General features: G+C 33.8%; 1 protein-coding gene across 1 annotated transcript in view; it reads left to right on the top strand.

The window, feature by feature from the left end:
• LOC148280254 (TLE family member 5-like) overlaps nt 1-16,397 on the top strand; it is a gene marked incomplete at its 3' end in the record, with an annotated part of 109,960 nt that overhangs the window by 42,146 nt on the left and 51,417 nt on the right. The window contains exon 2 of the mRNA XM_088228661.1: nt 1,616-2,058. Coding sequence (XP_088084787.1) covers nt 1,990-2,058 — 69 coding nt within the window. The remainder of the gene's footprint in view (nt 1-1,615; nt 2,059-16,397) is intronic.

Below are 16,397 nucleotides of genomic sequence, written 5' to 3'. Positions count from 1 at the left end.
AAAGTTTTCACATATCCAGAGCCACTCAATTTTTTTTTTTAACAAATCTATATAGTTTACAGCCAGATTCGGTCCATTTTCTGCTTATATTTAAACAAATAAGCTTAATTTGATTTTTTAACAGTTTTTCACCACTTGCACCGAGTTCACCGACATCAAATTTACTAACAATATTATTTAACACTCCTTGAAGCCTTTCTTTCTTCGTCAAACTCTTCCACATTACGTACAATTCTTGCCTGGAAATCTCGTATCTGGTACCTGTAAAATAACAAAATAAGATAGATGCAACTTCGTGCGGTAAAATATCGAAACTGTAATGAATTAACAATAAATTGGTCTATTGAAAAATAAAAATAATATTTTGCTACTTTGATATACTCTCCGAGATAAATTCTCGAGAAGTTAGAAATTGATATTTTTTTAACTACTGAAAAATACATAAGTTAAATTATTGTTTTTTTAAATACCTAAATGAAATACATTAAAATATTTAAAAAAAAACCATACAACATACCTTCCAAAATAGCTTCCATTTTTTTTTAAATCGAAATAAAAAACTTTAAACTTGATAAACAACCGTTACACGTCGGACGCCAAAATGTAAATAAATGTAATTAGGCTTTCAAAAACCAATTATCCGACTTTCATATTCTGGTATGAATCACCCTAAGCATTATTCACCCCAATTAGGCTTACAATCGTCACACTAACTATCTGGTAATGCCCCCATGACGTCATCGTTTAAGAATTCAAAAGTGACTTTTTATCTTGTAGCTTGTATGGGTCAAAACACTGTGCGTCGCGTCGTACCGTATTTTTCTCGTCGTCAGTTTTTGAGCTCAATTGTTTACATGATGAGCAGAGGCGGTTCCTTAGTATGTGCATAAGTGCAGTGCACTGTTAAGTAAAAATATGTGCAAATAAATTATTAATTTTATTGATAGTAAAAATATGTTATAGGTAGCTACAAAAAAACAGGGATTCGTTGCAATATTATACTCGCAAACATCATAATATTCAATACTAGCGCCGAAAGATCTAGTGAGATCGACTCTAGCGGACGATTTTCATATCTTGTCTACGCATGCGCAATCGTCCCTGTGCATGTTCTGTTTTGCACAATTCTTTACCCCGAATTTGTATGAAATATGTAATTTCTCCTAAGATCGTCATTTGAGCGAGATAGACAACGCTTCATACCGGTGAATCGTGCGTTAGAGAGAGAAGATAATATACACACTCCGGGCATTGTCAACGCATGCGCACATTTGAAATTTAAAGTGCGGTTGCAATGTCACTTTGAACATGCGTAATGACATGATATTAGTACGAATTTAGTTGATTTCGTATCCTATAACGTGCGTATAATGTTACGCGAATTTAGCGTTCCTGGTTCCTATGCGCGGGCTGTCATCTGTCATACTATTGCCCGTTTATCATGTCATATTGTTATAATGTTATTGAACTTAATATACAAGTTACAAGTTGACAAAATGTAAAGAAATGCACTGCCAATGTTTTCGGTCAGGAGCCGCCAGTGATGATGAGCATAATCAATACTTTCTTATCATATTTATATATTTTATACTGACGTCATTTTTTTTATTTGCAGAAGACATTTATGACGTCACCAGATAAGGCTAAGACTTATCGCAGCGAATCGAAGTCACCATTCATTAGTAAAGGAAGCCTTTTCTCCGAGCTACCGAATGCAACTTTCCAGGATTAATTAGTGCGAGGATTACGACTGTGAAGTGAAAAGTGTGCAAAATGCTAATTGTGAAGTGAATATCAGTGAAAGTGTAATCAAATAGTCGATCTCGGTAATCGAGACTCCATTCTGTTGTAGATTTTAGGTTTTTTTTGTCGTTGTTTTGGCAAAGTGGCGTCGGAGTTGTGCGAAGTGCCGCGGGCCTGAGTCGCTTAGCCCATGCGGGATAGCAGGGTCGGGTAGGCGTCTCTGGAGACCAGATCCTCGTCGGAGCCATGTATCCGAGCGCTGGTGCCATGAATGCTGCGGCGGCCGCTGCAGCAGTGGCCGCTGCAAGGCATCCGGTAAGTTATCGTTTTCATATTTAAGCGTTTATGTATTTGATATGCACAATAAGGTTTTCTTTATTACTATGCCGTGTGTCCTTCGTACTGTTTACCGACGTTTCGGCAACCATCATGATGTTATTTGAGGAATAGATGCGTAACCTTAAGTTATTTTTTATTTACATTAGTATTTTTTTTTTTGCTACAATAACGAAAATCTCACCAAGCGCCTTGCTTTGGCTTGTTGTTGGAGATTTTAATTGTTACTTACATATAAAATTTATAAAATCAATGAATTTACAGATATACATAATTAACAGCCGGAAAGATCAGTTTTATAAATACAAAAAAAGGTTTTTTTTTTGGATAGTTTAATAACTATTCATATATAAACTTTTGATCGAGTAGCCACTCTCTTATTTTGCTTTTGTTACTTTGTGTGTTAAATCTTCTGTTTAAAACACTTCTGTTTTAAATTTTGGTATTCCGGTTTTGTATTTATTTTATAATTGCGATATCATAACCTTTTTTTTTGCTTTTTTTTCATTTTTCTAAATATTATTTGAAAACATAAATTATATGTAATTTTTTTTTCGTCCCTTATATTTAAGTTAGCCATAATTGTTATTAAACAACTATGTAGTATTATCAAATGTTTTCATGTAAAGGATCTTTACCGACAAGCCATATTAATTGGTAATCCCGAGTCAGTTTTTAAAAATCAGTGCATAGGTACACAGTGAACCAACTGCGTCACGGCGCGGCGCCTGTCAATTTATTTCATTTTATTCTCTGTATTTAATTATTAAACACATTAACTATTGTTTAAATAGAAGTCCCGACATGTTTACATCCCACGCTTAACTTTTAAAAGATAGTAGTCGGCAATGTTTGCAGAGCTAATATTTTGAATACATAAAGTCTTATCAATGTTTATGTTTGCATTTCGACATGACTTTGTTATACATGTTACACAAACGGGATGCAGATAAACTCCGGTTATGGAATAATTCGCACTAACAATTTTAGATGCAATCGTGATGAAATGTGATTACCATTAACTAATGCGAGCTAAACGAAACCGCTAAATTCAATGAAATATTAATGTACATAATATTTCAATGCAGGAATATTGAAAGTAACAGAGAAACGCAATAACCAGTGCATCACGCGACCGACATGCACTCTGTTTATATTGTCCGGATGTTTGTTGATCTTGATCGCTTCTTTACCAATCGAGTTAGGGACTTTTTGGTAACCCTATCCCTAAGATTATCGGCTCGATGGAAAACTTATGCCCCGTTTCAATGTGGATTTCGGTCAAAGCCGATTATTTGGAGTAGCAGAGATAATATGATGCGTTTAAAATCATCCTGGTACCCAGTTATGGCCCCGCCACACTATGCTCCTTGCGCTGCTCCTCCCTTTGCTCCTCGCGCTGCCGCCCTCTCGCCCGATGTTGCCCTCACCGCCCACACACTGCTCTACTCGCGCAATTGATCGCGACGCTCCGCACTTGTCATTTATCTTTCTATACAATGGACGATGAAACTGTGGCAGCGTGCGCGCTATGCATTTTTAGTATAGCTAATTATATCAATGTCATACAAAGCAATATACATCATTAAAAAATGACGCGCACGTCTTTTGTGAGCGCTCGATGCGTACTGCGACCGCGTGATTATATGGCCAGACACTCGCGCTCATACTGCCGGTCCTTTGACTCGCGCTCAAAAACCGTGAAAATAGGGAGCGGTGGGCACGACGAGGAGCATGACGTGCGGCATGGCGAGTAATGTTGCCACACTACGTCTCTGTCTCCTTTCCTCGCTACTTCCCACGCCACTCGTCGAGTGTGTGGCAGGCCCATAAGATAAATTTGGATTATGTTTCAAAATATTTATTTTGGAATGGATACACAAGAACACTGTTGAATTAACCCCTCAGTACCAGCGTTATTCCTCAGGTACACGAAGGAAAATAATCATATCTCGTTATTATCTTAACCAATCTGCCCTATTTTTTGCATGCATCTAGCCAAATATATATTCTTTACAAAACTATATCATTTTTATGTTGGTAGCCCACGCTTGTTCTGGCGTTTGGGTTTTATAACAATTGTTTTCTTAATTATTTTTAAATAAGTTTTTTTATTTTTTATACTTATAACTTTTATGCACTGGAACCGGGCTGTGTGGTCAGGGTCAGGAAGGTCAGTCTGTAGATAATGTCGCGATCGTTTCGAGTTGCGTTGGAGCGTCGGATCGGTGTTGCCACGCTAGGAAGTTCAGTGGTTTTTTATTTTTATTTTATTTGTTAATAGACTATCAAATAAAACTATTTTTTTATCGTATTATCAGCGCTATGATTTTTTAAAGTTCAATGATTTTTAAATTACTCCGCGTGTGATGTCACAAGTTATCTTCAGTATTGATTTATTTTACAGAAACAAACAGTCGACAATGATATAATAGCATAAAAAAGATACGGTTTAAAGATAGACCAGCGAGGTTTCTAAAAAAAAATCATACATATTAAATTGTGGTACAATAAAAGGGTGTGTTAATGTGTATTTGTATGAGAGTAAGTGTAGAGGTGTGTTTGTGTGGGAGTAAGTGTTCAGATGTGTATAAGTGTGAGCATCATTAATTAGCAAGTGGAATCGTATCGCAGCCAGAATTAATGAGTTAATTTATTTTTAGATAAATTAAGGGGCATGTAAAATATATCAATAGATGAACAAAAAGCATTATAGTTAGAGCAAGAACAATGTTCTGCCGATTGGTGAATTAGGTTTCCGTAAACCGGAAATCTTATCACATCATTATCATCGGTTGATTCGGAAGAACTAGTGACGTCGTTCGAAGATGTTCGTTTTTATTACAATCGTTTTGTAAATATCATTAATTTTATCATACATCAAGAAACTTCGCCGTATAACTTATTGCTCTAAGTTTTACCGCGCGTAAGAAAACATTTTTCACATTAAATTGCCAGTAACACTGATCTTCCACATTGATAGTGATCACTGGATCGCGTTTTAATCCTCCACGAGAGGGCAAACTGTGAATCTGGCGTAGCGAGTTCGATTCCCACCAGTTGTACGGAGAAAAAAAACTGGTGTGGATGTTGTGGAGTTTTCATAACTTCCTTCCTTTCCTCTCTTTTCCACCTGTTGATAAGCCCCTAAAAAGAGGCTTAGCAAAATATTCCTTTAAAAAAACATTTATGAAATATTATATACAAAGTTGATTTCAGAGCCCTTCTCACTAGAAAAACATGCTCCGTGAAGGATTCTACGCTATTCAGTGTTTAATTATTTTTTCGTTGTTCGAATCTTATTCCTATAATAAGCCAAATTTCGTACAATATTTTACTTTCCAATATTTATATGTCTTTTAAAATTGCCAGTTTCTGTGAAATCAAACCTCCCCCAATTTGACTGAGCATTATGTTTGTTTGTCTTCGCGTATAAATAATTATTAACCCCTTTCGTGCGTGCCTACCCTCTCTGCTAGTCACGTGACCGGAAGTGGCATGACACGTGCAGGCTTTCATGTGCCTCCCACGTGGGTTTGTAGCTCAGGAGAACCTCTAGGGTGCCACACTTCCGCTTCTAGAGGCTTGTCAAATAAATAATATTATTTGATAATTAAGTTTGCCAAAAGGTACAAAAAAGTATTTAAAGAAAATGAAATGTGGAAGTTGTTTGCTGTTTAAGTGATCCTTTTACACTGTTACATTTTCCATTCTGCCTATTTTTAAATGCACGTGTTTTTTCGATTCTTGAACCTGTTGATTTTTGTAAAGGGATAAATCTGGAACCTTCAAAATATCGAATAAAAAATATCTAAACCTAGACTAAGTGTTCAATTTAAAGTAGTAAATTTGATTTATTTTATGTCTTTCAATGATATTTTCTTAGATATGCATTTTTTCTTTTAAAATACTTTTTTTAAATACCGTAACCCAGGGTGACTTCGCCATAATAAGCAATGATCGTGAATATTAAAAAATCCTACTCAATGATAAAACACACATATTTAAATTGAAGAGAAATGTACTATTTCACATTAATTGAGTAAAAAACAAAAAAATACGAGCAGAAAGAAAAACAGAAAAATTCAAAATTTAAAGCAAAATAATATAAATAATGTTTTGACGTAATGCATACTTTGTGTCAAAACATATTCTATAAAAAGGGAGCACATGTAAGAATGTCAATGCAATAATACTTTTAAAAGAGAAATGTCACGTTGACACTAATAACCTCAGGACAGCTATGGTAAAAAAATATTCTTCCAAATAATTATTGTTTAGTGTATTTGTGGTCCTTTGGTAATGTCGCGGACTAAGGATCAGAGGTCCGAAGTTTGAGAAAATAGTAAAAATATAGAAATAAAGCATAAGCTATATCGAATTCGTACCGTGTCACAGTCCTCGTCTTATTTACTACAAATTTAAGATAATCTAAAGATAGCTTATTTTTTTCATTTCACTGCATCTCTTAATTGTACTTCGGATTTTAAATTATTACCTAACGCTTGAATTCCCCTCCGAATTGCTATTGTTTTCAATAAAATTGATAGCGGGCTATTATTCCGTTTTGATCCAAACGCAAATCACGTTATCGTGGCAAAATCTGATTTAAAGCGATTACAGAATAATCAACATTCAACCCGCTCGTGAAAGACTCATTAAATTTTTATTTGTCGAAGTTGTTTAAATTTAAAAATACATCCAGCATCTCGATTCACAGAAATGTTGCCAGATAAATAAATAATCGTCCCCCTACCCCCGGCAATTCCCTTAATGGGGTTGCCCGCGCTAAAAAAAATGGGGTGAAAAGGGACACGATAAATTTTACACTGTGTAGGGTGGAAATGGATTAAAATGGACCGAAAAAATCGGTGGCACCGGCTCGGACTAAGATTAAACATAGCGAGAATTTCTGTTGACATTTGGGGTTCGCTTTGCTTGATTAGAGCTCTCCCTCCACATAAGGGTTGTTAGTCGTTGTTGCTAGGCGCTGTATTGAACGACATGCTGTAGTAATTATTGTATAGAGCAAAGGGTGAGCAAATCAGTGTAAACTGCATTGCAAATCCTTGTTTTCGCTTATTTTTAGATTATTCGTTTTAAACAGTAATAAACGACTGATGTCTGCCGTCATTGAACATTGTTTTACGAAGAGATGAATCACCATGATAATAATTTATTCATTACATTTTCAAAACGTTAAAATCACTGTGTACTTACTGTAAAAAAAATGATTAACATTCTTAATAATATTATATAATATGCATTGAAAATTCTTCCATTTTTTAGTAATTTATTTTATAATTTAGAAACAATATTTTGAGTTTGTCCAAATTTTTGTAGACAGGGATTGGTTTCAACTCCTCAGGGAGCTGTTAATATTAACGTATTACAACAGAGATGAAGAACATGTTAGAAAAGGTAATATATAAGTCTAGGCATCTACAGGGCTTATGACTTGCCACTCTACGCACTGTGTAACACTCACCATTCTGCCCATATTTGAACATCTATATTCCTTCAATTCTTTCATATGTAGATGTTTGTGAAGTCGAAGAGCGAAACCTTTGGTTATGCCTGTGAAATTCATCTGATTGAATTATTTCACCTACACACTAGGCAACGCCTGAAAAATGTGATTAGTAAATGTAATTTCCTTCTATTTTTTTTATTTTTCTAGTTCCTAGCGGTGCCGATGGACTAATTAAAGTTAAAATAATTTTGAATGTACTTATGGATAGTATATTTTTATTATTATGTATATTTTCGTGCATTGCAAGAAAGACAACAAGCTTATTAAATGTTTACCGTACAATAATTTTATAGATTCGGTTATTTGTATTTATCAGCAGAATAACACAGTAATCGTGTAAATTTATTTCTGTATTATGTCTTTACCTTAGAGGTTGTGAACGCCCTTCAGTAATGATAAGAACCTTCATAAAACTGCGAGGTAATTTACCTGATATAACTAGATGTACCGAGCGAGGATACCTGAAAGAAGATTTTTCTTTTTTTCACATCCCTTCCAGCAAATTAAGTTAAATAATATATTGTACGTATCTGTTAACAAAAGGTTGAGAGTTTGTGTTGCGGATATAGGGGGAGACTCCCTGTCGAATTTTAAGGGTCGTATATTTTCATTTGCTCCCCCTCAAGGGTGGTTTTTTCTATAGAGCGCTACGAATAAATTGGCCCTGAGAATTTATATAACAATTTCCTGGGATTTTAGTCATTGGAAGGGATTATGGGATCTCAAACGGACACCGTGCGGACTGGATGACGCGCAGATGTCGTTTTTTCCATCACGTTTTTTTTTCTCTGTGAATATCAAAGTTTCATTTAATTATCTAGGATTTTTTAAGTATTATCTCCCGTTTTTATTTTCAGGATTCGAAACGTCAATACGGTTAATACCATTATCTTTTATAAATTAATTAATCTAAGGCTGCTTAAAATTTCGTGTTAAAACGTTTTATTCCAGACACTTATAATTTCAATTAGTTGCTAATAAACATTTATTATTATAGAGTCTTTATTCAATAAAATACACATGTTATTGCAATATTAAAGTATAAAAACATATTTTTCCCGATAAACTATTAAATAACAGTTTGTTATCGAGTGCTCAGACATAATGGTGTTAATTAAGATTAAAATAAAAGAGTACAGACATTATATTTTACATATTATATTTTGATTTAAATGCTTTAAAAAATAAAAATAGTAATAAGAAGAAAAAAGACTCAACAAAACCAGATTAAATGGGTTAAAATATTTTTTTTTATTATAAAGGAGCGGAAAATACAATTTAACTAAACAATGAACATGTGCATTACGATTTTGTAACTTTAGAAAATAAATAGTAGCTGCTCATAAACAACAACAAAACAGCAAAAAAAATAACAAAAATTTAAATTTTTATCTGCTTTAAAATTGAAACTAAAAGTACGTAATAAAATTTAGACCTAAAATGTAAAATAAAAAAGAAATAGTTAAATAGAAGAAAACATGTATTTAACGAAATGTATAATATATTTATGACATTACTTTAATGGATACTGTTTTTGCTACAATTAGAGTTTACAATATGGTCATAAGGATTAATAACAATATCCGACGAAGGCCCTTCGCATATATATAGCACAAGTAACATTAAAAAAGGCAGTGTAAGTAGTAAAGTTAAATTGAATTAAAATCGTTTGAAAATTTCAATCTAGTAACTCGTTTATTCATAAAAAAACCATTGCTTTTTTGCATGAGCGAAACCGATAGGAAGACCCACAGTCTTTAAAACGGTTTTGGGCATGTGGAGGAAATACTTTCAATTGCAATATGTATTGTGAAAAATGTAATTATTGGAATTTATTTTAATTTAATCATGTGTACTGTGTAATACCCACTTACGTCCTGATATTTTATATACATTAAACGCCAAAAGATCATTTTAAGAGACAAGTTAATCATAAATTAGGTAGTAAAGTTTACAAACAAAATTAGTCGCAGTTATGTCTCCTGCAAAATAAAGGTTAAATATTAAGAGCATCTAATAGTGTCTAATACAATCGCAACGTGTAAATTAGTTATTAGACCTGTTAGAACTATAATATAATCAGAACAGATTAAAAACAGTGACATTATTCTCATTTCTAAGTTGCGACCCATTTACTCAAAAGTTGCTATTTAAAATACTGAATCCTAGTGAGCCTTACTCATAATCTTGGCAAAAGGTTACGCCTAGGTAAAGTGGTAGAATACGGATAAAAATACCATCCTTTTTACATTGGTAGAATAAGGATGGTATTCCCATCCTTATTTTACCACTATGCCTACACGTAACTTCATACCAGGTTTATAAATAAGGCCCACTATGTATTTTGTTGATATTTTTTTTTAAATGGAACATTAATACTCTTATTTAAAAAAAAAAATTGATAGGAAAAACAATAGAAATAACATGAATAAAAAAGTGTAGAATGGGTAGTTGAAATTGTTTACATGTTACCAGTTAAGTAGCGAGCGGTGATTTTTCTTCTTACAAGAAAATATTTATAAATTTGTACCTACATACATAAAGGTGCATATAAGTAACATAATTATAAATGGCTATTTTTTCTGTGGTTTTGTGAGCATCATTTTTCTACTTCAGCTGATGACACCGAGAGATTATTACCCTATCAAATCAGCTCAAACAGCAATTATTATTACTTTAATTACTATTATTTTGATACAACAATTGTACAAAAGTGTATTTGAAAATACTACAGTGAGATTCAATAAACATTATTTTCATTTTGATTGAAATGTCGACACCAATGTATGTGCAGACTCCTAGAAATTAATAATGCCAAAAAGGGGCGCGTCGAGCGCCACGTGTTCTATGTCAACTGTATAAAATTAAATAAATATAGGCCTCAGGAAATCTTCTTTGAAATATTATTTTTTAAATAGGCAATCTTCAAAAATTATCTTTAATCTGCAAGCTTACTTAAGAAAAAAATAACAGCAACTGGGTTTTAGGAATATAAATACAATACATACATATTTTTATGAAGAATCTGCTAGTTTCTTCATTAACTGGGAATGGGCTGGGCGCTGGGCGCGCTTTATATTTACTTTTGGACGAATATATAAACGGTGAAGATAATTTCTGCCTAAAGTCGGCCTCGTGGTGTAATGGTTAGCGCGTTTGCCTACCATGCAAGAGGTCTTGGGTTCGATTCCCGACATGGTTGATATGAAAAAATATTTAAAAGTGTGTTTTCACACTAGAATATTTCATAATCCCTGGACTGGTACCTGAAGCTTCATGTAACAAAATTGATCGAGTTATGCTACGATTGGTGTACCAATCCAGTGCGGAAAGTGAATGATGATGGTGATAAAGATAATTTATAATAAATAACATTTTTTTTTCGACGATTCGCGCCTGCATGTTACTAAGGAAAAAATACAAGAAAATAATAAAATAATATTGTAAGAAGGTTGAAGATAGGGTAATAAAGTAGAGTAGATCGATTTTGAAGTATGCTATATTAACAATTGTAATGATATTTTATTATTACCAATGCCTAGCATTTCATTAAAAGAAAGTACATATTTATCTAGGATTTACACGGGTATTTTTTGTTGCTATTGCTATTTTAAATTTAATTTAATTCACAATTCTAATGCTAATCATTCCATCATCGCTTACCTACATTCTACCCTTGCTGATTTTATATCTCTGGGGATGTTTCGTTTGCCTTTTCTTAATGTTCTTTTGTCCGACTGCGGTAGGTTGGGTGAATTGTTCTTTTGTTGAAAAGAGGCAGTTTTTACCGTCTAGAGAGTTGGTTATGTTGATTCCAGCTATTTTGTTTTTTGTTGATTTTTTTTGTAAATATATCGGCCGTAAATCCAAAATAAGAATACATTGTTAAAAGTCAACGTTCTGCTCTTGAATAACAACAATCATATTTAATTGCTCGTGTCATAAATCATAGACTAAAACTATTTCGTCCGTGGAATTTGTCGTAAACATTATGAAAATTACAAATCTTATGATTACTATTAATAATATACTATTATTATTCCTTTAGCACCGTCTGTAGCTGTGAAATCACTCCCTCCACATACATACATAAGTACCTGAAAACCGTTTTAAAGACGGAGGGTCTTCCTATCGATTTCGCTCATACTAAAAAGCTTTTTTTCGAAAGTGTATCAGAATGAAATTTTATTTATCGGTACCTTGTCTGTTTTTTTAAAATTATTTCTTATACAGGGTGTTCACTAAACCCTGTCACATCTGAAACCACGATGATCAGTATGAGCAAGAAGACATATTGGCACATTAAAATATTTTTTTAGAAAGAATAAAATTTTGAAAAATAAAATATTTAAAAAAGCAAATGGTTGCTTACTTCTGCAGGGGAGAAACGAGGAGCAGGGAGGGGAGAGTCTGATACTGCGCCGCGCTCCCCTCACTTCTCCCCTGCAGAAGTAAGCAACCATTTGTTTTTTTTTTTAAATATTTTATTTTTAAAACTTTTCTTTGTTCTAAATATTTTTTAAATATGCTAATATGTCTTCTTGCCCATACTGATCATCATGGTTTCGGATGTGGCAGGGTTTAAAGAACACCTGTATATACCGTACGTTAGATAAATTTGTGCGCTTTTTGGGTGGTCCTAGCTCACCTGAGAAACAATTTATCAACAAGGCAAAACGATAGAGACACGCCAATGATAAAGATATCTAAAGTGTGTTGAAAAATCACTGCTCTAGTGCCATAATCTAGGGAAAAAATACGAGAATACGTTTGTGTGAAGAATAGTCAGACCGCATTCCTCTTAACAAGGCCACAGCCGACTATTTTGCCATATTCTCACAAAATAGTTAAAGCAGTTATAAGGAACACCTTATACAATAAATATAAGGCTCGTTTATAGTATATAAAGCAAGGAAAAATGTCTCATTAAAAAGTATTTCCTTATCTACCGAATCATTGCTTTCATCAATACATGCTTTGAATGTATTAGCGAAAGGGTTGAAGAAATTCTTGCCGAATTTTTATATAAAGGACTTAAATAAATTCCTCAAAGCTTTTATTTTGCGTTCACCGCAAAAATTCAATATCCTTCACAGGGAACCTCAGTAGAATAAATATTTAATTCAATATTAATCTATTCAGTACCAATATGTTTCTTACCTAAATACCACACTTACCTTTTGGCATATATTTTCTTGCGCAAACCCTCCAATATTTTTTTCAAATAATTTCTTCGCTTTGAACATTTGCCATGGATTTATTAAATTTCTTCTTCAAAGAAAATATCTTTAGAAGGGAGAACATGTTTTCTGATAGAAAGATCATAGTGATTTGTTTGAACGTGATTGCTTCCTTTGTCATTAAATTCTGAAATAAAAACATGATTTGGTACAAATATCTGTAAATTCCAATAATGAGTTATATTTACAACTCGTCGACAATGGCCCTCGAAATTGAAATATTTGGGTAAATCAAAAAAAAATCTCAATAAAATCGCGAAGCATGACTAAATGAATTTATCTCGACCCACTATGGATAATTTTTTAACGATTCCCGTTTTGCTTTTAAGTGAACAACTGTTATGTTCTTTTAGGTAATGCGCTGTTAAAAGCGAGTTCTGTTTTATGCTGCACTTCGGGCGGACATGATTGCAATTTTATTATCTCGATCGTATAATAGTGGCTTTATGGGTGCATTGCTTTTAACGACGCGTTACAAAAATATCTACGCGGGGCCAACGCAACGCGCAACGCGCAGCGGGGCGAACAGTAACGGATTTGAAGATTCAACGAAAATATCTTGATATATATAATTCTTCTGTACGTGTGATGTCACTAAACTCCTTCTAAACGGCTTAACCGATTTATGTACGGTTTTCAGCGAAATGTAGATCTTTGCGTTGCGCGTGTTCGTAAATAAATTTTCAATCGAATCTGTAAAAAAAAAGTTAGACGCTTAAATATTTTTTCATCGACCTACCAGGGCTGTATTCGAGAAGAATGCATAATATACAAACAAAATTAAAGACTGTTGTTTTTTTGTGTTTACAAACAACATTCACTTTTTATGGATTCTAATCTGCTTCTTTCCTTATTATTTCTTCCCACTTATTTATTTTTACTGGATTTTTGGTAATACTAAAATAATATTAGCTGACATTCAATACGTTTTTTAAAAACCGCATTCATGAATAATGTGCATCGCTGTTGGAGAGAAGAGCCGAGTTTGACATGTGCAAATAGAATTCTATATTTGAAAATTAATTATTTTTTGTTTTGGAATTCAACCATTAACAAGTACCTAGGTACCTTCATCAATGAAAAGTCTTTTTGTAAGCTAATGGCAGACGGGCAGGACAACGTCTGTCGGGTCCGCTTGTCATACATAAATATAAAATCATTGACGTACATAGAATTATAATATACCAGAAGACGCGCAGAACCAAGTTTGTATACATCGGAATTTTACTTTTATAAACTAAATATATTACATGTTTAATTTCACAGTTTTTTTTGTTTATAAAAAATAGTAATATTGTGTCTAACGGAGGGTCATGCTCGTTTTAAAATAATTGTGATTTATATATATTTTTCTGTAATCTATTTTTTCTTGGATCATGCTGGAAATAAACTCCTCTCGATCGAAAGTTGATATTCTCGTGGTCCAAGTAATTAAAGGCTCACGAGATCGTGTAGACGCAATAATTGCTTTTGTGTGGGTAATTAATTAGTAATTTAATAACTTCAATTTATTATAAATGAAAAAACACACGATAACGGAACTAATTCGTAAAAAATATTGTTAGATTTATGACCGACATCGGTAATATGAGAAACCTTTTCGAAAAGGGAATTCAAACTAGAATTAAGGGAAGACAGTCGAGATCAAACAAGTATTAAGAACTTTTGAGATGAAGACGCTGAGGATGATAGCAGACAAAACACCAGAATAAGAGATACATGTTAGGCTGAGAAACTAGTAAGCTGGAGTAGACAGCAAAGAAGGGATTGGTTACGTCATGACCAAATTATGGACACCACCATACACCCGTACATTACACTACATTCAATAATCAGCCTCTCGGGACTCGTCCTCGGGGAAGACCTCCCAAAAGATGGAACGACAGCTGAGAACCTGCAACTAGCTGGAGAACAGACCACATAGGTAGAAGAAGAATAATTTAGTCTTAATATGTTTTAACAGAGATGAAGAACTTTTTAGAGAAGTGAATATAGAAGCCTAGGCATCCCCAGGGCTTATGACCTGTCATTAGCTGGTTTCAGTAGTCACTTTACACACTCTAGACGTTGCCTAGCATGTAGGTGAAATAAATCAATCATACAAATTTCTCCCCCAACAATAAAGGTTCCAGCTCTTTAACTTCACAAACGTCAACAGATGGAAGAACCGAAGGAATATAGATGTTCAAATATAGGCAGAATGGTGAATGTTACACAGTGTGTAAAGTGTCCACTTAAGCCAGCCAATGGCATGTCATAAGCCCCGTGGATGCCTAGACTTCTATTTATTTATTCTTTTTTTTTTCCATTATACACTATGATTAATAATAAAAATAATGTGACCTCACTGTTACCCGTACCGAGGACGCTTAACAATACACTTTTTTTAAAATATTTTTACATGTGAGAATTCACAAAGAAGACTTAATAAACAGAGACAATGAACAAAATGTATATTCCCGTCTCTTAAAAGTTCTTCATCTCTGTTGTAATGTGTTAATATTAACAGCTCCCTAGGGGGTTGAATCCAGTCCTTGTTTACAAAAATTTGGACAAACTGAAAACATTGTTGAATAATTTAGTCCACTAGTCACCTGCAAGGCTTATGCGAGTTTTATGTGTAACATCCACAGTTTATTATGTTCATGCATTAACATCCATAACTTACCAAGATTTCTTAAATACTTACCACGTTGGCTATATGTGGCTAGCAGATGAATACAAAAAATAGCGACCTCAGGGCTGGTATTCCAAACGCTCTCGCGGCTGTATTATCTCGTGTATTTACCGCGAGAGTGGATCAGAATAGCACCCCTGGCCTGTATTCGTAGATATAGAAAAGGCCTTGATATAGATCACCTATGAGCCTTACAAAAAAGCTATCGGCCATTTTCCGTATGTAGGTGTAGGAAAAGGAAATACTCTTTTGCTTCGCTTTTCGCGGTTTGATCGTGCATTGTTACGGGTATAAAAACAAGCCATTACTTAAATAGTTGTTCATTAACGCTTTCCTGTTTTCTTGAACCGAACAATAGGTTTCCTCCACGCCAATCGATTGACTATTGCGCCAATTACTCATGCTTCGTGATACAATATATTATTATAGCAGCGTGTCTATCTATATCTCGGTTCGTATAGCCGCAGCAGAACGCTCACCAGAAAATATACCCATTCGCCATGCAATTTCTGAGATACAAAAAACCACCAAGCTTAAAAGCGGCACGCCACAACATGCAAAAAATGTTAGTATTATCTACCGCAAAATACTACAAGCTATACAATTTTTATCTTTATTTATTTATAGCCCACATATACAGAGTATTACATTCGCAAGAGTAGTAGAACTTATTTTAGGACAGCATTAAATCAACATTGTTCCATAAGAATGGAGCAGGAGATGCAGACGTTTGCTGATGCATACAAAATTACAGGATTCAAATAAAAAGATGATGGTTCGTGGATAATGAAACGCTACACCCGATTCAAAACATTAAAAAAATTAATATTCCGTCATTTTTTATAATTAATATTAATATACCAGGAGT

The sequence above is a fragment of the Micrasema longulum genome, unplaced genomic scaffold (genome assembly GCF_059751315.1).
Source record: "Micrasema longulum isolate JH-2025_06_02 unplaced genomic scaffold, ASM5975131v1 h1tg000600l, whole genome shotgun sequence".
In the NCBI taxonomy this organism is placed as follows: Eukaryota; Metazoa; Arthropoda; class Insecta; order Trichoptera; family Brachycentridae; genus Micrasema; species Micrasema longulum.
Note: the sequence above shows the minus strand (reverse complement) of the source record. Positions and strands in the feature narration are given on the sequence as shown.